Below are 24,918 nucleotides of genomic sequence, written 5' to 3'. Positions count from 1 at the left end.
AGGACGCACCTCATCCTCCTCCCCGAGGTGGGGCAGGACAGGACACGGTTCCCCATCCCCACCCGATCTTGTTTGTCCCTGATCTCGCTGGGAAGCCCGTCGGGGGTGGCTCATCCCAGCGCTGAGTTCCGCACGTTCTCAGCCCGCACCTTTCCCCCCAAGGCTCATCCCCACCAGCGGCACCCAGGGGACCCCGATTCCTTTGGGGCCACCTCCCGTGGGGCCCCACTGGACACCCCAGCACCCCCCCCCCCGTCCCGGCAGAGCTGTTGCCACATCCTCCTAAATTCCACTGCTTTGACGTTTTTCTCTAGAAACGCCCCCGGTTTGGGCACCGCAGGGCAAAGCCACAGGACGCAGATAGGGTTGGGGGGGGGGGCGGTGGGGAGTGGGAAGCCCCTTGTTCCGCCCCCTCTGCGACCCCCCCAAACCAGGCAATGCCGCAGCTGAGCTTCATCCCCTTTATTCGAGCTCACATTAGGCAGTGATGCCCCTCCCGTGGGCCAGCATGGCCTCTGGGAAGAGACATCGGGGCAACCCCAGGCTTGTCTGAGTCCCGTGACTCAGTTTCCCCACTTAGGAAAGGCGTGGGGATCACAGGGGTTGCTGACCTGGGGAGCAGATTGATGGGGGACCCCAAATATCAAACCCTGCTACCCATTCCCATACCCACATTATCCCACCCCCCCCCAAAAAAAAAAGGAAAAATGGGTGTTCTCCTCCCAATCAGCAGCCCCCCACTCCCTCCCCCCGACTCGGAGCACCCCCAATTTATTTTCAGGGGGAAATGCATCCCACGGAGCATCCTTGCCTTGCTGCCACCCTCCTCCCAAGGCACCCACGCCTCGGCTGGGCCCTTGGAAGCAATAAATAATGCAGGGGGGGGGGGGTCCCAGCAAGCGGGGAGTAGCTGGAGAAGGGTTTGGGGTGCAGAGTCCAGCGGGGCCCGAGGACAGCCCGGGCTCAGAGCGGGGCTGTCCCGTTGGGAAGCTGCCCTGGGCTGCGGTCCCTGCGTGCGGGCAGGGGGGATGCAGGGGGCTCATCCTTCTCGGGGCACGGATCTATCTCGGTGCTGGAGGGCTCCCCCGAGCCGTGATGGCCGTTCTCGGCGCTGTAGAAGAAGGAGAGGGTGCGGAAAGCAGGCGCCATGTGGTCCTTGATGCGCTCCAGGAGCTGGACGAAGGAGGGGCGCTGGCGGGGGTTCTGCTGCCAGCACAGGCACATCAGCTCGTGGCTGCGGAGAGAGGGGGCACCCGCTGGCTTTGAGGGGCTCCCACAGCCCCCCCCAGCACGGCAGAGAGCAGGATTTGCCCTGCACAGCAGGATGGGGCTGTGCCCAGCACTCACAGCTCGTCGGGGCAGTTCTCAGGCCGCTCCAGGACGCCGTTGTCCATGACGAAGCGCAGCACCTGCTCGTTGGACATGCCCTGGTAGGGCTGCTCGGCCAGCGTGGCGATCTCCCACAGCACCACCCCGAAGGACCTGCCCGGAGCACCTCTGCTCAGCCTGGGGGTCCCCAAATCCCCCCCGGCTGTGCCCACCAGCCCAGCACCCACCAGACGTCAGACTGGGTGTTGAAGATGCCATCCTTGAGCGCCTCGGGGGACATCCAGCGCACGGGGAGCAGCCCCTTGCCCCCCTTGCGGTAATAATCCGTCTCATAGATATCCCGGGTCATGCCGAAATCTGGTGGAGGAGGAAGAGGAGGAGGAAGGAGACAGGGCTGGCACCGCCACTGCCCACCCACTGTTGCCCTTTGCTGACCCAGAGATGGGGCAACTGAGAGGTGTTTTAAAAACTTTGATTCTATTTTGGGTGAGACAATACAGATGTTATAATTCATGCCATCACAATCAGAAGCTAATGATTTCTTAATTACAATACACTCTAAGTGTTTCATGGCCTATCAGCTTTAGGTACACCATGCTGTAAATGCCTTACAGCTAATCATCTAAAATTACTCTTTGTGGGTCCTGCTACAATGCATCTTTCATAATTTTATTTCTCTAAAGTATCTAGTCTTTTTTGTAAGGCTATCTATTGAAACTTGTTTCTAGTTCAATATTTCTCTCAACAATATCTGTCTTATTCCATGGTATTTCTAGGTTACTATTTTATCTTATCTCAAGATTTGTATAGAGATACATACAATGTGAGCCTTCTCACAGAATTCATAGAATCACTGGGTTGGAAGAGACCTTCAAGATCATCGAGTCCAACCCAGCCCCAAACACCTCAACTAAACCCTGGCACCCAGTGCCACATCCATGTGTTTAAAGGTTTGCTTTAAACACATTCAGGGATGGGGACTCCACCACCTCCCTGGGCAGCCATTCCAGAACTTTATCACTCTTTACGTGAGAAACTTTTTTCTGATATCCAATCCTTAGTGAAGCTTAAGGCTGTGTCCTCTGGTTCTGTCAGTTCCTGGAGAAAGACACCAACCCCACCTGACTACAACCATTCTTCAAGAAGTTATAGAGAGTGATGAGGTCACCCCTGAGTCTTTTCTCCAGGCTAAACACCCCCAGCTCCCTCAGTGGTTCCTCACAGGGTTTGTGTTCCCAGCCCCTCTCCAGCCTCATTGTCTCTTCTGGTCTCACTCAAGCATCCCAACACCCTTCCCAAATTGAGGGGCCCAGAACTGGACACAAAATTTGAGAATTTTCTGCCCATTTCCAACACCCACCTCCAATCTTGACGGTGAAGTCCTCGGACACCATGCAGTTGCGGGCAGCCAGGTCCCGGTGCACGAACTTGTTGGCGCTGAGGTAGGCCATGCCATCAGCGATCTCCCCCGCCATCTGGATCATGTCCTTCAGCGATGGTGGAGGCAGCCCGGGGTTGTTCTGCACCGTGCACATACTCAGGGATGGAGCAGGGGCACGCCAGGACCCCCCTGGACACAGGGTGAGTGTCCTTCATCATTGTCCTGGCATCCAACCAGCTCCTCACCTCGGCTTCAGGCCTGAGTGAGCGCAGGTAGCTCTTCAGGTCACCACGCGTCATCAGCTCCATGATGACCAAAGCTGGCTGGCCCTGGGATACCACACCAAGCAGACGGACCTGCAGGGACAAAGAGGGCTGGCGTGTCAGTGGCCAGACCCTCTGTGTGCCCTCCCTCCCCCTCAGCTGCCCACCTACCACGTGGTGGCACTTGAAGGCTTTCATGACGGAGGCCTCGTTGAGGAACTCGATGCGCTCCCGCATGGTGGCCAGCTCGTTGACTGTCTTCAGGGCCACCTTGGTCTCCTCTCCCTCCGTGACCAGCCCCAGCGCCACCCCCTCATACACCATCCCAAAGGAGCCCTGTCCCAGCTCCCGGATCACTGTGATCTTCTCCCGGGACACCTCCCACTCATCAGGCATGTACACTGTGGGGGGAGTGGGGATCGCCCCGTCCCCATCGCTGTGACTGACCCCATCTCATCCCCATCCTCATCTCCATGTCATCACCATCCTAGTCCCTGTCCCCATTCCCATCTCCATCCCATTCTCATCCTTGTCTCCATCCTCATCCTCACCTCCATCCCTTTCTCATTCCCATCTCCAGATCATCACCATCCTCCTCCCTGTCCCCATCCCCCTGCCATTCCCTTTCCCATTTCCATTCCCACCTCCATCCCATCATCTCCACCCCACCACCATCTTCCTCCCTGTCCCCATTCCCATCTTGATTTTCATCCCATTCTCATTCCCATTCCCATTCCATCACCATCCTCCTCTCTGTCCCCATCCCCCTGCCATTCTATTTCCCATTTCGCTCTTCATCTCCATCCCATCATCTCCATTCCATCACCATCACCATCCTCCCTGTCCCCATCCTCATCCCATTACCATTCCCACCTCCATTCCCATCTTGATCTTCATCCCATTCTCATTCCCATCTCTTTCCCAACACCATCCTCCTCCCTGTCCACCTCACCCTGTCATTTCCATTCCCATTTCCATCCCATAATTTCCATTCCATGACCATCCTCCTCCCTGTCCCCATCCCCCTGCCATTCCCATTCCCATTCCCATTCCCATTCCCATTCCCATTCCCATTCCCCTCTTCATCTCCATCCCATCACCATCCTCCTCCATGCTTGTCCCCCTGCCATTCCCATTCCCATTCCCATTCCCATTCCCATTCCCATTCCCACCTCCATCCCATCATCTTCATTCCATCACCATTCTCCTCCCATTCCCACCTCCATCCTATCCCCATCCCCATCTTGATCTTCATCCCATTCTCATTCCATCCCATTCCCATCCCCACCTCTATTCCCACCTCCATTCCCCTCACCTCCACATACTCCATCCCATCCCATTCTCACCCCATCCCATCCCCATCCCCTCCAGTGTGACCCCAGCACAGAAAGGGCTTGGTGGCCCTTTGGGGTGGCCCCTGCCTGTCCCCATGTCCCCACGTACTGTCCGAGGCGCTGAAGTACTCGGGGTTGACGGAGGCGTAGAGCGTCCCACTGGGGTACCCATCGTGATTCCTGCCAGGGGTGGGCAGTGCTCGGAGGTGCTGCCTCCCCCCAGCCCTGCCCAGGCCTGGTTTGGCCAGACCCCAGCCCAGCCCAGCCCCGGGAGGGCAGGGGGGTCGTTACCTCTTCTTGTTGTAGAAGAAGACAAAGACGGCCAGGCAGGAGATGAGCACCATGAGCACCACGGGCGTGACGGTGAGCAGCACGTAGAAGCTGCTGGACTCTTCCTCGGCTGCCGGGAGCAGGTGCCCATGGATCAGGGTCCCCAGCTCACATGGGACACCTGTCCCACCACCAGGATGGAGAGGGGGAGCCTCCAACTCCCCAGACCAGCAGCACCCTCTGATCCCTGCCCCAGAACATCCCTCAACCCTTTTGTCCCAGTGTCCAACTCCCCAATCTCCCAAGTTCCTCAACCCAGCAGCATCCTTGGAGGAAGGATGGGAAGAAGACCAGCCTGGCTGAGCAGAGGGTTTTGGCTGGAACTCAGGGAGAAAGGAGAGGCTCTGATCTTTGGAAGAGGGGGTAGGAAGTTCAGGAGGATCTGAGGGAGCTCAGGACAAGAATGAAAATTAGAAGGGCCAAAACCCAACTAGAACTGAATCTGCCATAAGAGACAATAAAAAATGTTTTTATAAATCCATTAGTACCCAAGGGAGAGCTGAGAAGAAAGTGAGTGCTGGGCACTGCTGAGGGACCTCAAATCCTGGGGACAGTTTTGGACCCCATATGATGAGAAAGAGTGGCTGGAATGTGACCAGAGAAGGATCAGAACTGGGGAGGGGTCTGGAGCACCAGAAGCACCTGAGGGGGTGGGAGGGCTCATCCTGGAGAAAAGGAGGCTCAGGGGGGACCTTGTGGCTGTGCACAACTCCTGACAGGAGGGGACAGCCAGGAGGGTCAGGCTCTGCTCCCAGGGAACAGGGACAGGAGCAGAGGAAGTGGCCTCAGGTTGTGCCAGGGGAGATTCAGATTGGATGTGGGGGAAAACTGGAAAGAATCGGAGCAGGCTGCCCAGGGCACTGGTGAAGTCTTTGTCCCTGAGGGGATTTAACAGAGGTGTGGATGTGGCACTTGGGGACACCAGTTAGAGACAGCCTTGGCAGTGCTGAGGGAACATTTGGACTTGGAGGCCTTTCTCAACCCAAACAATTCTGTGGGTCTGTGATGCTGCAGTGTCTCAGGCCAGGATCATCCCTCAACCCCTCAGCTTCCCAGTCCAGCAACAACAACTCCCACCTCCAGCAGCATCCCCTGACCCCACACATCCATCCCAGCAGCACAGCCCAATTCCCCAGTGAGCCCCAGCTCCCCGACCCCACAGCTGCTCCCTCCCTGCCCGCCAAGGTCCCTGCTGATGTCCCCCTGTCCCCTGCAGGTACCTGGCCCCAGGATGTAAAACTTGACCAGCCCTGTCCAGGAGCCGTTGCCAGCCAGCGAGGTGGCCCTGACCTTGGCTGAGTAATTCCCTGGCTGGAGCAGAGCCAAGTGGACACCCCCATACTTGGAGTAGCGGTGGCGTGAGACGCAGACAACAGTGGTGACCTCCTGGAGGGGACAACGGGGGGGTGGCAAAGGGGGTGACATCCCTCCCAGCTATGTGTAAGGCTTGGGAGAGGCATGGGATGGGATGGGATGGGATGGGATGGGATGGGATGGGATGGGATGGGGATGATGGGGATGATGGAGATGATGGAGATGATGGAGATGATGGAGATGGAGATGGAGATGGAGATGGAGATGGAGATGGAGATGGAGATGGAGATGGAGATGGAGATAAAGATGGAGATGGGATGGGATCAGTGGGATGGCATTGATGGGATGGGATGGGATGGGATAGGATAGGATGGGATGGGATCAATGGGATAGGAGCAATGGGATGGGATGGGATCAATGGGATGGCATGGGATGGGATGGGATGGGATGGGATGGGATGGGATGGGATGGGATGGGATGGGATGGGATGGGATGGGATGGGATGGGATGGCACGGCACGGCATGTCATGGTGAGGCGTGGCATGCCATGGCGTGGGTGCTGTGCCCCTATAACCAGACCTGGCAGGGCTGGGAAGGGGATGCCACAGGGAGTTCTTACCTCAGTCTCCCGGCTGTACTTGATCTCATACTTGAGGATGAGCCCGTTGGGGTTCCTGGGCTCCTCCCAGCGCAGCAGGACACTGTTCTTACCAGCCGGCTCCCACGTGACGTTGCCAGGAATGTTGTCAGCTTGCACTGCAGAGAGGCACAGAAGGAATCAGCTCCTGGGGGGAACTCCCTGGACCCCAACCCCATCTCAACAACACCCCAGCATGGCCAGGGCTGGGCACGCACGCTCGGGCATGGTCCTGGCGAAGACGAAGGTGGCGGCGCTGCAGCCCACGGTGTGTGCAGCGTGGTTGCAGGCGTGGATGTCAATGCGGTACTCGGTGAAGTGGCGCAGCCGAGACAGCACCGCCCGGTCTCGCACCACCTTGTCCTCAAAGATCTGAAAGTCAGGCTTGGGCTCGCCTCCGGGGCGGCTTGGGGCCAGCGGCTCTGCTGAGGAGGTGTTGGCTGCAGGTGTGACGGCCACCACGTCCCTGCGCTGCTTTGGGGTCCTGCAGGGACAGGATGTGGTGGGGAGTTGAAGCCCTGAGGTTGTCCCCCAAAATTGGTCAGGGGAGGGGAGAACCCCCAGCTCACCTCTGTGGGTTCTTATTGATGGATGTCACCTTCCAGGGTGGCCTGAGACAGCGGGAAATCAGTTAAAGGGTCTGCCAGGAGCAGCCACTGGACCCCCCCACCCAGGCAAACCCACGCACCCAGCTTGAGGGAGCCCCCCAAAGCAGGGAACCCCCCCAGATGGCACCTGGGGATGGTGATGGAATTGTGGAGGAAGTTCTCAAACTTCTTCTGGAAGGACTCGGCCTCGCCCTCCATGCGCAGCTGCCCGTCAGTGGGGCGGCAGGGGCAGCACCTCTCCTCCGCATCCTGCTCCCCCTCGGGGCCGTCCCCAAACCCGAAACGCGTGTCTGCGCTGCTTGTGGGCAGCTTCAGGCCTGTGGGCAGCAACGGGCAGGGCTGGCAGGGCTGGTTCAGTGGCACCACCCTCGTTCTGCCAGTGTCCTCGGCTGCTGTGCTGCCCCTGGCCAGCCTGGCCTCACCTTTGTGGCAGTAGTCGTTGATGTAGAGCTCCATGTCCTCGGCCAGCTGCTGCCACAGCACCAGGTAGTAGATGATGTTGCCGTTGCGTTGCGTGGGCGGCTTCCAACGCACCACGATGTGGGAGGAAGAGTTGGACATGGAGATGACATCCCGGGGCACCGTCGGGGCTGGGATGACACAGGGGTGGTCAGTCTTTTCTGTAGGGGTGGGGGGTGTCCTCCACGGGCATCGCCAGCCCCGTGCCAGCCCCTTACCCGCCGGCATGGTGCGGATGTAAACCACCTCGCTCTGGGCCCCGTAGTTGCGCCCTTCCTCGGCCGTGGTGAGGGTGATGGCGCGCACGAAGATGGCGTACTGCGTCCAGGGACGGAGGTTGAGCAGCGTCACCCCTGGCTCCTGCTCGCTGCTCAGTGGCAGATCCACGTCCAGCACGTTCCAGCTCTGGGCCCCGCAGGCGTCCTGTCCCACGTACTCTGACACGTTCTGGAAGGGTCTGTCCCACACCGGGCATCAGGGAGGGTCCAGCAGGGACAGAGGACACCACAAGGGCATTCCCAAGCGCTCCACCACGGGGACAAGAGGAGCACTTACGACTCCTTGTAGTAGACGATGAAGCTGAGGAGGTCCCGGTACTCGGGGGGCCGGTACCGCTCCCACTTGAGGAAGATGCGGTCGGACTCGGTGACGTTGGAGATGAAGCGCAGGGTCTGGGTCTTGCCTGTGGGGAGGAGGCAGGGCTCAGGCAGAGGCTCGTGGCACTGCTGCTTGTCCCCATCCCCGTACTCACAGGACGCCCGGTCCCCATTGGTGCGGGGGTTGATCTCCGCCTTGTTCTGCCGGCCCTTGGTGCCCGTCACCTCCTCCATGCGATAGATCTCAGCCAGGCACAGCTTGGGGTTGAATGCAAAGTACATCTTGCCCACGGGGATGGAGAGGATGTGGTGGCTCCAGTCCCAGAGCTGCTGCAGGTTCTGGTTGTCCAGGACATACAGGGTGTAATTCCTGGCGGAGGAGATATGGGTGGAGGCAGTGGGCGAGGGCACCTTCAGGGCCACAGTTACCCCCCAAACCCACACCATCCTCACCCATCCACCATGGAGTCACCACGGATAAGTTTTAGGTTCTTGAAGAAGGACAAGGAGACCAGGGCGAAGGAATGTTTGATCTTCAGGAAGCCCGTGATGGTCTCAATGAGCCCCAGACTGCTCTGCAGCTCCGAGGCCAGGTTATCTGGGAATGACACAGTCTGTGAGCTCATGGAGAGGAGCACCTCCCCATTAACTCACCCTGCAAGGCAGTACACCCCCTGCCCTCCCCAGCATCTCCCACCCGGGGTGGGTCTGGCAGGGCCAGCTCTGGCACTCACAGCCCCGGCGGATGTTGAGGATGAGGTTGCCCTCGATGAGGGTGCAGCCCCCCAGCTCCTGCGCCGCCTGCATCGAGTCGATGGTCTTGGTGCCCACCTTGCACTCCTTGGGACACAGCCCCTCGCACTTGTGGCAGAACATGCTGCGGGCAGGGCGATAGGGACGGGACAAGACATGAACCATCCAGCGTGCTACCACCCTGCCCATGCCAGGGCACCGGGGACACCCCCACCTGCTCTCGTTCCTGGTGTAGCCCGAGGGACACTCGGACAGGCACTGCCGCTGGTGGATGACAAACTTGGAGGCGTCGCGGGGGTCGTGGGATACCTTGCGCAGGCTGGCGCAGTACTCGGCCGTGACGCAGCGCCAGCCCTCATACTCATAGGTGCGGGGCGGGCATGAGGGCAGGCAGTGCCCGTTGAAGTGGAAGTGGCGGCAGGCAACGCAGGCCCGGCGGTCGTGGGGGCGGCCGCAGCCCCCCAGGCACTCGGGGTGGCAGCACTCGCCCGCTGCCGTGCACGCTGAGCCCGCCCCACATGGGCACACTGAGAGGGGAGATGGGCATGTGGGCATGGGGAATGGGCTGCAGGGATTGGGGATGGGGGGAGAGGAGAGAGGGGGAAGGGGTTGGGGGGCTGGTGGCATCCTCTAGGGATGGGGGAAAAGAGGAGTTAGGGTGGGGTGGAGAGATGGAGGGATGGATGGATGGATGGATGGATGGATGGATGGATGGATGGATGGAGCGATGGATGGTGGGATGATGGATGGATGGATGGATGGATGGATGGATGGATGGATGGATGGAGCGATGGATGGTGGGATGATGGGATGCAGGGAGGGATGGATTTTGTGATGGAGGAACACAGGGATAGAGGGAGGAAGGGATGGTGGGATGAAGTGATGTAGGGAAGGATGTGGGGATGTGGGGATGGATTTGGTGATGGAGGAATGCAGAGTTGGAGGGAAGGATGAAGGGATGCAGGGAGGGAGGGATGTGGGTATGAATGTAGTGATGGAGGAATGAGGTGATGGAGGGAGGGAGGGAGGAAGGGACAGTGGGATAAAGGGAGGAATGTGATACAGGGATGGAGGGATGATGGGATGAAGGGATGCAGGGAGGGAGGAATGTGGGGATGTGGGGATGGATGCGGTGATGGAGGAATGCAGGGATGGAGGGAAGGATGAAGGGATGCAGGGAGGGAGGGAGAGATGTGGGGATGGATGCAGTGATGGAGGAATGCAGGGACAGAGGGAGGGATGGTGGGATGCAGGGAAGAATGTGATGCAAGGACAAAAGGAAGGATGAAGGGACAGAAGGAGGGATGCTGGGATGTGAGGATGCAAGAATGGAGGGAGCAAGGGAAGGATACAGAGATACAGGGAGGTAGGGATGGGTTGATGGAGGAGTGGATGAAGGCATGGCAGCACTGATGGAAGGGTGCCAGAGGGATGGAGGAATGGATGGACAGAGAGCCATGTGACGAGTGAGGCTGGCCGGGCAGGTGGGCTGATGGGTGGATGAGGGGCTGCATGGAGGGACAGCAGACAGACAGATGGACAAGGTGGGGCTCAGCCCATGCTGAACCCCCTCTGCCCAGTGCAGCCAGGCCAGGCCCACAGCTGAGCTTGCAGCCCAGATAAGGATCTGTGTTTATAGTACATATTTCATTACCAGCTCTCCTGTTTACAGAAAACGAGCTCAGGAGGGGCCTGTATTTACCTCAGCGCTGGGAAAACACAGCAGCAAGGAGCTGGCCTCTCCTCGGAGGATGATACAGCACGGATCTGGTTACCCACCATGCTGCCTGCACAGCACACTCCCGGCAGCAGAGGAGCCACAACCACACCACCAGCACCCTCCCAGTTTACCCCACAAACCAACACAATCCCAGAAAATCAGCACAACCAGACCCCGTGGCAGTGCCACCCACCTTTCTGGCAGTAGCTGGAGGTCCAGCAGCGATAATCCAGCTGTCCATTAACACTGGTCTGCACGCACGGCTTTTCCACATCCAGGATGCCTGGGCAGACATCAGCACACTCTTCAGCCAACTTATTGCCCACGATGTAGGTACTGTCCCCGCCGTCGGGCAGCAGCAGCCCCCAGTCGATGGTGGAGAGGTGGCAGAGCTCCTGGTTGCGCTCGATGCGCACCGAGCCGCGCAGGATGTGGCCCAGGCTGTGCAGCCCCACGTCCCGCAGGTGCGGCATCTCGAAGATGACCAAGGCGTAGCTGAAGAAGAGGTTGGTGCCGCGGATGACCGAGAGGTTGGGGAAGAGATCCCGCAGGCTCTCCAGCCCGTAGACGCGGAACAGGAGCAGGTACTCCGTGACCATCAGCAGCCGGGGGAAGCTGAGCCCACGGAAGTCCTCGGCGCCCGTGGTGAACATCAGCAGGATCTGCAGGTTGCCCTCGATGATGGAGCAGTTCTCCAGCTTCCGCAGCTGGGACACGTCGTGGCGGATGTCCATGCTGCCACAGACTGCAGTGGCGAGAGGGGGGACCCCGTGGGTGGCAGCAAGGATGGGACAGATCCCCCACTCCCACACCACCACACCCCCAAACTCCCACCCATGGATCCCCCAGGGGATGCTCAGGGCGGGTTTAATATCCTGGTGCTGCCTGTCAAGCGTGGCTGGAATTGGAGATGTGAGCGGCTCTGGCAGCAGCCGCTCTCCAGGGCATGGCACGTCTGTCAGCAGTGATGCTAACGAGGCCTGGCAGGCTGCCCTGCCCCTTGTCAGCCCCACAATCACGTCCCAGCCCTGGGGAAGCTGTCTGGGGGTGCAGATGGCTTTTGTCCTTTCCCAAGTTGCTGGGTGCTCATGGATGTCCCCACTCATGGTTATCCAGTGAGTGGCAGCTCCAGCAAGGTTGTCCCCATTAACTCCCCCTCGTGCCCAGAGAGGTAATGGGGCACACAAGGCTACCACAGGTGTCCATGTGGCACTGCTCCAGCCCCAATTTGGCTGTCCTGGGGCTTTTCCACCCAGAAATGGAGCCCCAGCACCTCCTGCTTCCTGATCCTGACAGGGATGCAAGAGCCAGGCCAAGCACAGAGCTTCCCATAGACATCATCCCCAGCCAGAAACCAGGGCCAGGTCCTGGAAGGGATCAGGTGCGTGGTTCATCCCTCATCTGCCTGCTGCCAGCCCAGGCTCATGGCCATGTCCTTGTGACTTCATGCCCAGTGGTGATTTTCCCCTTTTGGTGTCCCCATGAACTGTGGGTACCATAACCCCATGGGCACCATGACCCCATGGGCACCGTGACCCCATGGGCACCATGACCCCATGGGCACCGTGGCTCTGGCAGCTGCCCGTAGCCCCTCACCCCATGTTCAGCCCCTCACTGCCAGCCATGTCCCCTCTCTATGAGGACAGGAGGGTCCCTCTGTCCCCCTGCAGCACTGACCCCCAGTGCCACCATCACCTCCGTGACCCTGCAAAGTCCCCCTAAAAAGCGAGGGGGTCCCTTGGGAGCACAGACAGAGGGTAGGGGTCCCAGTGGGAGCAGGCACAGCACCCTGTGTCCCTTGGGTGCTTCATCCTCTTCCTCCATCGCTCCCACAGCCCCTCGGTGACTGGGGAAACTGAGGCATGGGTGGCAGGCAGAGGGGAAGGCAGGACAAACAACAGACCCTCCTTGTACCCCCTGTTGTGGCCATGACACCCAGGACCCACGGCTGCCCCCTCCCCAACCTTTCCCACCCCAGCAGCTGCACAGGGAGCTGCGACAATTCCCCACATCCCATCTCCAGCCAAGCCCCCCACTCCACTCCCCTCATCCCACCCCAGCTGTAGGGAGCTCCCACTCTTTGCCCCTCCTGCCCAAAACGGGGATTCTGCATCATTGTGGGGCAAACCCAAACAGGAAACACCCCAAAAACTTTGCCTCGGGGTTTATCCCTTCCAGACCCCCAAGCACAGGCAATCCCCACCCCAAAACCCCCCCACAAAAGCACTCACTTTCGGAGGGCGCCCACACGGGGGGCACCGGGAGGTGGCCAAGGAGCAGCAGCATCACCCCCAGCCTCGGGGCACGCAGCGCCCCCGGCCCCATCCTCGAACGGGCCCGTCCCGGTCCCACCTCGGGCTCTGCCGTGTCCGTGTCCGGTGCCCGGGGAGCGCCGGGATACGGGGGGAGCCCTGCCCGGAGCCTGCGGCCCCTTCACTTTTGTTTTCGGCTGCCGCACACAAAATATTTAGCCTGACAACTGTCAGGGCCAGGGCCAGGGCATGTTTGGGAAATAGAGAAGGGGGGGAAAAAAAACAGCGCGCCCCCCCCGCGCCCGAGTGGGTGGGAAGGAAGAGCTGCCTCGTGCCTCAGTTTCCCCAGCCGGAGAGGGAGGTTCCGAGTGGTTTTGGCAGAGGGGGGACACCGGGAAAGCAGCCAGAAACTCATGGAATAGCACAGAAGGGACAATTTAAGGGTCACTGTGCCTGGCAGGGTGAATCGGGGGTGCCAGGAGACTTTTGGGGTCCCCACAGAAGAGCAGCCCCGCAGTAAGGGAGGAAGCTGCGGGCACTCAGCACCTGCCTGGCTGTGACGAGCAGCCCTCAAGGGGAAGGAGAAGCAGGACAAGAGGAGGAGGAGGAGGAGGTGGCATTTATTTTTCTCATTAGGACAAAGCAGGGAGGAGGGCAAAACCTAGGGGCAGGAGCGGGATGCTGATGCCCCAGTGACCCCCCCAAAACCGCAGAACTGGAGCTGGCAGTGCCTCTGCCCCTTTGGATGGGGTGATGGGGGCACCCCAAGGCTCCTCCTGCCTTTTTTGAGGGGAGCTCAGGAGCAGCTGCTTCTCCTCCGGCGCAGCAGAGAGGTCTGGGGGCTCCTCTCCTCCTCGGGGTCGCTCTCACAGCGGCGCTGGGGGCACAGGGGGGCTGCAGGGCACGGCCAGGGCTTCCCCCCGAGGAGAGGGCACCCCTCAGTGCACAGCCCCACACCCCACACCATGCCCCCATCACACTGCCCCAGCAATGGGAGGGATGCCCAAAACAGGGAGTCTGCAGCACAGGGGGCATTGCCATAGAGAGAAACGGAGGGAGACCCCCCCAAATCCTTTCTTCCCCCAAATACTGAAAGAGACCCCCCCAAATCCTTTCTCCCCCCTCCCCAGCCCTTGCCGGGTGGGATCTGGGGGCTCACCAGCTCCTCATCCTCCCTCCCCAGGCGGCACAGGCGGTTGCAGGCGGACACGGTGTTGTAGGAAAGCTATGGGGGGACACAGAGGGAGGGGTCTGAGGTGGGGGTCCCTGCCCAGATCTGGGGGGCTCCTCAGGCACGCTGGGACCCCACAACCGGGCACCTTCCACTTCCTGCGGGCGTTGAACTTGCGGAAGTTTCTCATGTTGATGGAGGAACGGCTGCGGCTCAGCGCCTGCTTCCTGCTCAGGGGCTGCGGGGACAAGGACGTGGCACTGCCACTGTCACTGTCACTGTCACTGTCCCCGTGTGCCCACCCCACTGCCAGGGTGTCACCGTGCCCCCCACCCCTGCCCGTGCCGCTCACCTTGATCCAGGGGTGCACCAGGCACTCGGCTGCGCTCATGCGGCACCTGCGGAACACAGGGAGGGGTTGGGGGTCCTGGCCCCACTGGTCCAATGTGGGGATGGGGAGGGGTCAGGGGCAGTGTTAAGGTCAGGATTAGGGTTAGGGCGAGGGTTAGGGTCAGGGTTGGGGTTAGGGTTAGGGTTTAGTGTTAGTGGTTAGGGTTAGGTTTTGTTTTAGGGCCAGGGTTAGGTTTAGGGTCAGAGTTAGGGTCAGGGTTAGGGTCAGGGTCAGGTTTTGGGTCAAATGTAGGGTTAGGGTTAGGATCAGGGTTAGGTTCAGAGTTAGGGTCATGGTTAGGGTTAGGTTTTGTTTTAGGGTCAGGATTAGGGTTAGGTTTTGCTTTAGGGTCAGGGTTAGGGTTAGTGTCAGAGTTAGGGTCAGGGTTAGGGTCAGGTTTTGGGTCAAACGTAGGGTTAGGGTTAGGATCAGGGTCAGGTTCAGAGTTAGGGTCAGGGTCAGGATCAGGGTCAGGGTCAGGGTCATGTTTAGGGTCAAACATAGGGTCAGGGTTAGGGTTAGGGTTAGGGCTAGGCTCAGGGGTAGGCTCAGCATCAGGATTTTGCTAGTGGGGATGGAGAAGGGAACAAGATGGAGGTGGAGATGGTGGGGATGGAGATGGGTATGAGAGTGAGATGGAAAATAGAGATGGGAAGGAGATAAGGATGGCTTGGGGATGCAGATGATGGGATGGGATGGGATGGGATGGGATGGGATGGGATGGGATGGGATGGGATGGGATGGGAATGGGGATGGACATAGGGATGGGCATAGCCATAGAAATGGGATGGAGATGGAAAGAGAGATAGGGACGATGGAGGTGGGGATGGGGATGAAGGTGAGACCAGAATGGGATGGAGATGGGCATAGAAACGATGAAGATGGGGATGGAGATTTTGGAGGTGGGGATAACAGAGGTGTAGGTGGGGGCAGAGATGGGAAGGAGGTGGAAGGGATGGGGCTGGGGCCTCACTGTGGCTCCTTCAGCAGCAGCTGGCGGATGAAATCCTTGGCCAGCTCGGAGGTCTGGCTGAAGCAGCGCTCCTCAAACTCGTAGGCACCCGCCACAACGTTGGACAGCGTCTCAGCATCCGTCTCACCCTGGAAGGGGGACAGGCCACTGAGCCTGTGGGGACACAACAGAGCCACTGAGTGCCAGGACAGCACCAGCACCCACAGCGTCCCTGTGCCTCAGTTTCCCCCAGCCACAGAGAGCGTTGCCCCATACTCACAGAATGTAGGTGATGACTCCGATGCTCCTGAAATGCAGGGGTGGGGGTCAGCTGCTGCCCTCCCTGGGCCCCCCCCCCATGCCCTGTGGCACCCAGGGGGGGCTCTCCCCACCCACCAGCTCAGCCTGCTGCCCCCCAGGTCCTGATCCTCACCACATGTCGGTCGCGGGGCTCAGTGGTTCATAATTGATCACTTCAGGAGCTGGGGGCAAACAGAGCCAGGGTGGGACATCAGGGGGACAGGAGCAGGCCTGGGTGGGTGGGTGCAGGGACCCCCAGGGATGTGCCAGCCCCCTACCAATGTACTGGGGGGTCCCACAGAGGCTCCTGTAGGTGATGCCATCCTGCAGCTGCTGGGCCAGCCCAAAGTCGATGATCTTGATCCGGGGCTTGGGGACATCCTTGTCCTGCAGCATGATGTTCTCGGGCTGTGGGAACAGGGCCGGGCACAGCGGGGTGACCCAGAGGTTCCAGGGAGTGAGGATGGGGGGTCCCCACGTGTGGGAATCCACAAAATCAGAGGTTTGGGGAAAGCTGCAAAAGGCAGGCCTCAGATACAGCAGAACTGTGATTGGAGCTAAGCAGCAGCCATGAGATAGGTCAGCAGGAAAATTATTTAAACTGTAGAAAAGCAACGACAAATAGAACAATGTATTAATGTGTGTCTAGAATAACTCTCTAAGCTACAGAAAAGTTTATCTAGCAAGATATTAAGAAGGTTAAAGCTTAATAATGGAGCTCAGTGCGTTGTGTTTTAAGGCTTACAAGCAGGTATTATATTTTAAATAAGCAAGCATTGTTTTAACCAAAGATACCTGTGCTTATAGTGGTTGGATGGAACTGCTGTCAATATAGAATATATACTATACAGATATAAATACTGTCAATGTGCTTTTGCTTTGTGTGATTGGTCAAAAAAGTTGTAAACTAAGCTGTAACATTAAGTTCTTGGTCTGCTGCTGGGGATGTGAGCTGCTGGCATTTTCCTGCTGTTATAACCAGGTAATGAGACTGACGCTGGAAAATAAAACAGCTCAAGACACTTTCCACAGCAGTCCTGTCCTGTCCATGATTTGTACATAGATTTGTCAGCAGAAAAATTATCTAAGAAGTATAAATTGAGGGCAAATAAAACAACGGTCTGTGTATTAACATTGTCTAGAATAACTCCTTAAGCTGTAGAAAAGTATATTTAGTGAGATATTAGGAAGTTTTAAGCTTAATAATGGAGCTCTGTGCGTTGTGTTTTAAGGCTCACAAGCAGGTATTGTATTTGAAATAAGCAGGCATTGTTTTAACTAAAGGTATGTGTGGTTATGGTGATTGGATAAAACTACTCTCAATGTGCTTTTGCTTTGTGGGATTGGTCAAGAAGCTTATGAAGTGAGTTGTAACATTAAGTTCTTTGTCTGCTGCCTGGGATGTGAGCTGCTGGCATCTTCCCATTGTCATAACTGATGCTGGAAAATAAAACAGCTCAAGGCACGTTCCACAGCAGCCCCATCTCGTTTGTGGTCTGTAAATAATCCCCCCCTGCCAGCCATACCCACCTTGAGGTCGAAGTGAGCGATGAGGCGAGCGTGCAGGTATTCCACCCCGCTCAGGATCTGCACCAGGAACTCGATGGCCTCCTCCTCCGACAGCATCTCCTTCTCAGCAATGAAGTCAAAGAGCTCCCCACCCCTGATCCTGTTATAGGTAAAAGTTATGTTAAATTAGGGTGTAGTTCAATTATATTGTATTAGTTATGTCATGTTAATTGTATTATGTTAAGAGTGGGGATTATTAAAATGTGCTAGGAGAAGGGTCCAGGGTTTGGTGGCAGGGCAAGGCGAGGTTGAAGAGGGATTGGATAGAAGATCTGAGCAATCATTCAAAGCCCTGCAGAAATGATTGGTCCAGAATAAACGGCGTTAAATACCAATGAGAAGCCTGGAAATGGACCAATCACCATGCAGATCCAAAATGGACAAATCCTGGACTCAAAGTGGGCTTTAAATGGGGGGAGTTTGGTTGGGTCAGGGCTCTTTTTGGAAACTTGTTTTGTGGGGACAACCCAGTGCACTTGGGGATAGCGCACTGTTCTGTTTTTGGCTGTTTGGGCGCTCAGGCTTGTCCTGGGTACTCCATTCTGTTCCCCGGCTTGCAGAGGTGAGGAGATAGACAAGAATCTTGACTCCATGATCAGAAGGCTGGATTTATTAATTTATGATATATGTTACAGTATGACTATGCTAATAGGAATAGAGAGAAAAGTCTCAGAAGCTTGCTATGCTAAGAATAGAAAAGGAATGAATAAACAAAGGGGCTCTCTCTAATTCTGTCCCAGAGAGAGCTCAGCCTTTGATTGGCCCTTAATTGTAAACATGCAACATGGGCCAATCACAGGTGCACCTGTTGCATTCCACAGCAGCAGATAACCATTGTTTACATTCCCCTTCTGGGGCCTCAGCTTCCCAGAAGGGGGAGAAATCCTAAAGAAAGGATTTTTCACAAAAGATGTCTGTAACACCGTTCCTTGCCATTTTAATAAACGAGAACCTCTTTCTCCAGAGAAAGTTTGGCCTCGTTCATATTCATAACAATCCTGGGGACAGGGGAGCTCGGCCACCTCCAACGCATGCCACAAAAAGGAGGTCCCACCCTCCGGCACCCCACTCACAGCTCCAGGACGAGCACCACCTCTGCCGGGCTGCTGAAGAGCTCGTGGAGCCGCAGGATGTTGGGGTGCTGGAGCTGCCGGAGGATGGAGACCTCCCGCTGCACCTGAGCCCGCTCCAGCCCCGGCCGGCCCCGCCGCATCCTCAGGAATTTGGCGGCGTAGAAGGAGCCGGTGCTGCGCTCCCGGCACAGCCTCACCACGCCGAAGTGGCCGCTGCGGAGAGAGCGAGGCTGGGGCACGGCTGGGCTGGCACCGGGCAGGGGGTGAACCCAGAAATTCGGGTATCCCTGGGGTACCATGGAGCTGTGCCCCAGTGAACCTGCCTGGATCCTGCCCTGTGTTCACCTGCCCAGACCGCACTCACCTGCCTGGATCCCATTCACCTGCCTGCAACCTGCTCACCTGCCTGGATTCCACTCACGTGCCCAGATCCCACTCACCTGCCTGAATCTCAGTCACCCTCCCAGATCCCACTCACCTGCCTGGGTCCCCACCTGCCCTGTGTTCACCTGCCTGCAACCTGCTCATCTGCCCAGATCCCACTCTGGGCTGTCCCACCTGCCCAGATCCCCCTCACCTGCCTGGATCCCCACCTGCCCTGTGTTCACCTGCTTGTGGCCTGCTCACCTGCCTGGATTCCTGCCCACCTGCCTGGATTCCTGCTCACCTGTGGTAGATCCCACTCACCTGCCTGGATTCCTGCTTGCCCTGTGTTCCTGCCTGCAACCTGCTCACCTGTGGTGGGTCCTGTTCACCTGCCCAGATCCCATTGAACCTACCTGGATACCCCTCATGTGCCTGGATTCCTGCTCACCTTCCCAGATCTCTCTCACCTGCCTGGATCCCCACCTGCCCTGTGTTCACCTGTGACCTGCTCACCTGTGGTGGGTTCTGTTCACCTGCCTGGATCCCATTTACCCTCCCAGATCCCACTCACCTGCCTGGATTCCTGCTCACCTGCCCAGATCCCACTCACCTGCCTGTGACCTGCTTGCCTGGGGTGGGTCCTTCTCACCTGCCCAGATCCAGATCCCACTCACCTGCCTGAATCCCCCTCACTTGTTTGGATCCCCCTCATCTGTTTGGATCCAGATCCCCCTCACCTTCCCATATCCCTGCTCTCCTGCCCAGATCCCACTCACCTGTTGTGGGTCCCCCTCACCTTCCCAGATGCCCTCACCTGCTCAAATTCCTGCTCACTTACCCAAATCCCACTCACCTTCCCAGACCCCCCTCACCTGCCCAGACCCCCCTCACCTTCCCAGACCCCCCTCACCTGCCCGTACCCCCCTCACCTGCCCAGCCTCTCCAGCAGCTCATACTTCTCCTCCACGCTGCCCGGGCTGGTGGTCCCTGCCAGGCCCTGGCCCTCCTCATCCTCCCTGGGCTCAGCCACGTCCTGTGGGGCAGCAGCAGCAGCACCTGGGCAGGGGCTGAGCCACACCTGGGGGTGCAGGGACCACCCCAGAACCCCCCAGGATGCTCCAAGGGAATTCCCGGTGCTTCATCTGAGCTCAGGCCCTGCTCAGAGACCCCCAGAACCCCCCAGGACCCCTCCGGAACCCCCCAAAAGGAACTCCCAGCGCTGTGTCACAGCTCAGCCCCTGCCCAGCTCTCCCAGTTTACACCGAATTTTCCAGCAGGTGGAAATTTGGAGACTTTGAGCCCTTGGGAAGGACCTGCAGGAGCTGCTGGGGGGGGTTTGGAAATGGGGCAGGAGCAGGGATAGAGGGGGGGGGGTCACAGCAGCCTCCCCGTCCCTCAGTGAGCAAGGGGTGCAAAATGCAGAGAAAACACAAAGTTTGGGTTTTTTTTTAAAAAAGCAGATTAATAGGAGATGAAAGCACCATGAGCTCAGCCACCCCCAGCCCCCTGGCAGAACCCCCCATACCAAGAGAAGTTTTGGCAAGTTTTGGGAAGGGAAGGGAAGTTTTGGGAAGGGAAGTTTTGGGAAGGGAAGTTTTGGGAAGGGAAGTTTTGGGAAGGGAAGTTTTGGGAAGGGAAGGGAAGGGAAGGGAAGGGAAGGGAAGGGAAGGGAAGGGAAGGGAAGGGAAGGGAAGGGAAGGGAAGGGAAGGGAAGGGAAGGGAAGGGAAGGGAAGGGAAGGGAAGGGAAGGGAAGGGAAGGGAAGGGAAGGGAAGGGAAGGGAAGGGAAGGGAAGGGAAGGGAAGGGAAGGGAAGTTTTGGGAAGGGAAGTTTTGGGAAGGGAAGGGAAGTTTTGGGAAGGGAAGGGAAGTTTTGGGAAGGGAAGTTTTGGGAAGGGAAGTTTTGGGAAGGGAAGGGAAGTTTTGGGAAGGGAAGGGAAGTTTTGGGAAGGGAAGTTTTGGGAAGGGAAGTTTTGGGAAGGGAAGTTTTGGGAAGGGAAGTTTTGGGAAGGGAAGGGAAGGGAAGGGAAGGGAAGGGAAGGGAAGGGAAGGGAAGGGAAGGGAAGGGAAGGGAAGGGAAGGGAAGGGAAGGGAAGGGAAGGGAAGGGAAGGGAAGGGAAGGGAAGGGAAGGGGCACAAGGGGCCCCATTCCCATCTCCTGCTCCTCTGGAAGAAGCAGGGAGAGCCTGAGGAGGGAGGAATGGTGGAAGATGTTGCTAAGGCTTTGCTTTTCATTATCCTGCTCTGATTTGATTAGTAATAAACACAATTAATTTCCCCAAGTCGAGTCTAGTTTGCCTATGACGTTGAGAGGAGTGAGGGATTTGTCTTTACAGACGAGCTGGGAGATAAAACCAGCACTGAGAGATAAAAGAAAGGATTCCGCTGTTTGACGAATGGAAAAAGAGATTTGATTTTAAAAATAAACTTTAGAGATTTGATTTTAAAAATAGACTTTGCTGATAAATGAAATTGGATATTGAAAGATGAAAGAAACAATGGGGAAAATCCCTAAATTCCATAAAAATTAAAAATTAAAAGGGAAGGTTATACATTAGAGGGGAATCTTTGGTATAAGGAAGGCTGTGCCTCTCAAGTACCTCAGAAATGGGGAAAGGGAGAGGGAAATTGGGACAAAAAGGAGGCTGGGTCCTCCAAAAAATTGGAGAGACCCCAGGGGAATGCCCCATGGCCTCTCCCTTTATTCAAACAAAGTAAAAGGGCTCCTCTGTCTCATTTTTGAACATAAACCTCTGATGTCTGTGGATTCATTTTCCTGACAACATTAATGGGTGAGCAACCCCTCCCTGCCATTATCCCCACCCAGGAGCTCAAAAATTGATGTAAAAATAAAGTACACAGGCATTAAGTAAAAAAAAAAAAAAAAAAAAAAAAAAAAAAAAGAAAAATCATAAACTTATAATCATAAATAATTAAGAAAAACCATAAACTCATGTTTCTATAGTAACAAGTAAGAATATAATTTAAGTAAGAAACGGTATTGATAAGATGGTGAAGAGTCTACAGTGTAGTAATGTGAATATATGAAGTTAAAAGTTGATGTAAAAATTAAATTAAAAGTTAAAAATGGGTATTAAAATAAAGTGCACAGACATTAAGTAGAAAAATAATAAATTTATGTTTTTATAGTTATAAGTAAGAATATCATTTAAGTAAGAAACTGTATTGATAAGATCGTGAAGAACCTACAGTATAGCAATGTGATTATATAGAGTTAAAAGTTGATGTAAATTAAATTAAAAGTTAACAATTGATGTAAAAATAAACAGACATTAAATAGAAAAATAATAAATTTATGTTTTTATCGTTGTAAGTAAGAATATCATTTAAGGAAGAAACTGTATTGATAAGATGGTGAAGAGTCTACAGCATAGTAATGTGATTATATAGAATTAAAAGTTTAAAAGTTATAACAAAGCATATGTGTATACATGCAGCAGCAGCCCATTAACTAAAAATAACCACAGTGCAGTAAAAGTGAAAAAAGGGGATAAGTTAGAAAAGTAAAATAAACCTTGTAGCAAATGGGCATTAAATTAGAAAGTTTTATATTGTCATGTAACAAGGAATTTGTGGCTACTTCGTGCTATGGCCAAATGCTTACTGCTCTAAAATCCCACAGCCTCTAAGACTAATATTTATCCAAGCAATAATATAGACATTATTGAATAATAGCAATTACATATCTATAATTTTGTATATAAATACATATAATAAATAAATATTATTTATATAATAAATATGATATCTAAATGTAAATATGTTGTTATGTATAATATAATATTATTTTTATATAATAAATATTACTTTTATATATAAAGGACAGTCAGTGGCCCCTAAACCCTAAAGGACAGTCCCCAAACCCTAAAGGACAGTCGGTGGCCCCCCAAACCCCAAAGGACAGTCCCCAAATCCTAAGGGACAGTTGGAGGTCCCCAAACCCTAAGGGACAGTCCCCAAACCCTAAGGGACATTCCTTAAACCCTAAAGGACAGTTGGAGGTCCCCAAACCCTAAGGGATAGTCCCCAAACCCCAAAGGACAGTCCCCAAGCCCCTAAGGGACAGCCCCCAAACCCTAAGGGACAGTCCCCAAACCCCAAAGGACAGTCCCCAAGCCCTAAGGGACAGTCCCCAAACCCCTAAGGGACAGTCCCCAAACCTTAAGGGACAGCCCCCAGACCCTAAGGGACAGTCCCCAAACCCTAAAGGGCAGTCCCCAAACCCCAAAGGACAGTCCCCAAGCCCTAAGGGACAATCAATGTCCCCCAAGCCCAGCTCCCCTCCAACCCAGCTGTGCCCCCCTTACCCTCCCCGAGCCTTCCTCCACATCCACCAGCGCCTCTTCCTCACTGCCCAGCCCGCACAGGGGACACTGCCTGTCCCCTGGGTGGGTTCTGCTGGCCTGGCACAGCCCTGGCACGGCCCTGGCACGGCACGGAGCTGCCCCATCCCCATCCCGGGCGGGTCCATGCCCGGGGGCGGCTGCAGCTGCAGCTGACCAACACCCCTGGCCGTGTGCTGTGTCCGTGGGCGGACAGCGTGTCCGTTTGTCCCCCGGGGATGGACACAAGGCCCAGGGACACATTGCCCCGAGCCTTGCCAGGCACGCCCTGGCATTGTGCTGCTTTTGAAAGGAGGGAAACTGAGGCACGGGTGGGCACGGCCCGTTGAGCTCCTGTAGAGGAGGGGAAAAGTGTCCTGTTCTGTCCAGTCCTGTCCTGTCCCCTCGTGTCCTGCTGCCACTCACCAGCAAAACCCAAAAATGAGCTCCCAGCTCAGCATCCAACTGCCAAAAAGCCCCATTGGACCCCAAAAAGCCCCGTTGGACCCCAAAAAGCCCCGTTGGACCCCAAAAAGACCCGTTGAACCCCAACCTCCCCCAGCCCCCCAAACCGGGTGTGTCATGGGGAGCTGGGACCACTCACCTCCAGCTCCAGCCTTCCTCCAGCAGCCCTGGCAGTGCCAGGCTCTTCCTCAGTACCAGGCTCTTCCTCAGTGCAGGACCTTCCTCAGTACCAGGACCTTCCTCAGCACCAGGATCTTCCTCAGCACCAGGACCTTCCTCAGTACCAGGACCTTCCTCAGTACCAGGCTCTTCCTCAGTACCAGGCTCTTCCTCAGTACCAGGATTTTCCTCAGTACCAGGACCTTCCTCAGCACCAGGAATTCCTCAGCACCAGGATCTTCCTCAGTGCAGGACCTTACTCAGTACCAGAACCTTCCTCAGCACCAGGCTCTTCCTCAGCACCAGGACCTTCCTCAGCACCAGGACCTTCCTCAGTACCAGAACCTTCCTCAGCACCAGGCTCTTCCTCAGTACCAGGATTTCCTCAGTGCCAGGACCTTTCTCAGCACCAGGACCTTCCTCAGCACCAGGATTTCCTCAGTACCAGGCTCTTCCTCAGCACCAGGATCTTTCTCAGTGCCAGGATCTTCCTCAGCACCAGGAATTCCTCAGCACCAGGACCTTCCTCAGCACCAGGACTTTCCTCAGCGCCAGGACCTTACTCAGTATCAGAACCTTCCTCAGCACCAGGATCTTCCTCAGTACCAGGATTTCCTCAGTGCCAGGACCTTTCTCAGTGCACGACCTTCATCAGCACCAGGACCTTACTCAGTACCAGAACCTTCCTCAGCACCAGGATTTCCTCAGTACCAGAACCTTCCTCAGCACCAGGATCTTCCTCAGAGCCTCAGCATTCCCGGGAGCTGCGCCAGGCTTTGGCCACAGCAGCTCAGGACAAGGCAATCTCTTTGCGTTCCTCTTGAAAACATCCCCCAGCTGCGCAGAGCAGTCAGAAAAAGCCTTTTAGGAATAATTCCTGGTGGTTCCAGCCTCAGATCCCTGAGGAACAGCCGGGACCAGGCGGGATGAGCCGCTGTCCCCTCTCACGCCGCGCTTTCGCCGTTCCGGTGAGCATCGCAAACAGGAAGCCACAGAAACGTGGGAGGCCCTGAAGGTTTTGGGGAGGTGATAAACACGAGAGCAAGCTCCCGGACTGAAGTGATTTCAGAGTTTATTATAAAAAAGAAAAGGCCTAAATCAACGAGGTTTGTGGGCCAAGCAGGAGCGTTCCCATCGAGGATGCTGCAGCCCTGC

The 24,918-nt window shown here is 56.2% G+C and overlaps 2 protein-coding genes across 8 annotated transcripts; both read right to left on the bottom strand.

Annotated features, from left to right (window-relative positions):
* Positions 1–795: 795 nt before the first annotated feature.
* Positions 796–13,504, bottom strand: INSRR (insulin receptor related receptor). The gene is made up of 22 exons (XM_074529461.1): positions 12,956–13,504; positions 10,918–11,469; positions 9,219–9,531; positions 8,986–9,128; positions 8,705–8,849; positions 8,407–8,621; positions 8,211–8,337; positions 7,874–8,112; positions 7,619–7,786; positions 7,324–7,513; positions 7,158–7,199; positions 6,807–7,072; positions 6,571–6,707; positions 5,858–6,023; positions 4,599–4,707; positions 4,417–4,487; positions 3,145–3,374; positions 2,956–3,066; positions 2,690–2,849; positions 1,557–1,686; positions 1,348–1,482; positions 796–1,234 (listed from the first exon to the last, which is right to left on the bottom strand). The coding sequence occupies exons 1-22, from the start codon at positions 13,047–13,049 to the stop codon at positions 964–966; spliced, it is 4,014 nt and encodes a 1,337-aa protein (XP_074385562.1). The 5' UTR covers positions 13,050–13,504; the 3' UTR covers positions 796–963.
* An 81-nt stretch (positions 13,505–13,585) lies between these two features.
* Positions 13,586–24,918, bottom strand: LOC102069029 (death-associated protein kinase 2-like). Of its 7 annotated transcripts, XM_074529455.1 has the most exons (13): positions 24,109–24,918; positions 23,744–23,787; positions 19,728–19,831; positions 18,433–18,645; positions 17,321–17,459; positions 16,069–16,198; positions 15,924–15,972; positions 15,771–15,797; positions 15,512–15,664; positions 14,500–14,545; positions 14,296–14,385; positions 14,136–14,201; positions 13,588–13,889 (listed from the first exon to the last, which is right to left on the bottom strand). In XM_074529455.1, exons 4-13 carry the CDS (start codon positions 18,570–18,572, stop codon positions 13,773–13,775), a joined length of 957 nt encoding a protein of 318 aa, XP_074385556.1. In that variant the 5' UTR covers positions 18,573–18,645; positions 19,728–19,831; positions 23,744–23,787; positions 24,109–24,918; the 3' UTR covers positions 13,588–13,772. The 7 variants fall into 7 exon arrangements, with proteins under 7 accessions (XP_074385558.1, XP_074385561.1, XP_074385556.1 ...); XM_074529454.1 differs by lacking the exon at positions 24,109–24,918 and having other exon boundaries at positions 23,744–23,875; XM_074529459.1 differs by lacking the exon at positions 24,109–24,918 and having other exon boundaries at positions 13,591–13,853; positions 23,744–23,875.

The sequence above is a fragment of the Zonotrichia albicollis genome, chromosome 30, assembly GCF_047830755.1.
Source record: "Zonotrichia albicollis isolate bZonAlb1 chromosome 30, bZonAlb1.hap1, whole genome shotgun sequence".
In the NCBI taxonomy this organism is placed as follows: domain Eukaryota; kingdom Metazoa; phylum Chordata; class Aves; order Passeriformes; family Passerellidae; genus Zonotrichia; species Zonotrichia albicollis.
This window is presented reverse-complemented; position numbering and strand designations above follow the sequence as displayed.

Excerpts from the sequence above, each read along its gene's own strand:
- INSRR (XM_074529461.1), bottom strand. The coding sequence starts at position 13,049 with ATGGGGCCGGGGGCGCTGCGTGCCCCGAGGCTGGGGGTGATGCTGCTG. Across the intron at positions 9,129-9,218 it reads TACACCAGGAACGAGAGCAG|CATGTTCTGCCACAAGTGCG; the intron begins GTGGGGGTGTCC and ends CCCTGCCCGCAG. Across the intron at positions 1,483-1,556 it reads AACACCCAGTCTGACGTCTG|GTCCTTCGGGGTGGTGCTGT; the intron begins GTGGGTGCTGGG and ends TGCTCCGGGCAG.
- LOC102069029 (XM_074529455.1), bottom strand. The coding sequence starts at position 18,572 with ATGCGGCGGGGCCGGCCGGGGCTGGAGCGGGCTCAGGTGCAGCGGGAG. Across the intron at positions 17,460-18,432 it reads GTGGTGCTCGTCCTGGAGCT|GATCAGGGGTGGGGAGCTCT; the intron begins GTGAGTGGGGTG and ends TACCTATAACAG. Across the intron at positions 14,546-15,511 it reads CTGCTGCTGAAGGAGCCACA|GTGCCGCATGAGCGCAGCCG; the intron begins GTGAGGCCCCAG and ends TGTGTTCCGCAG.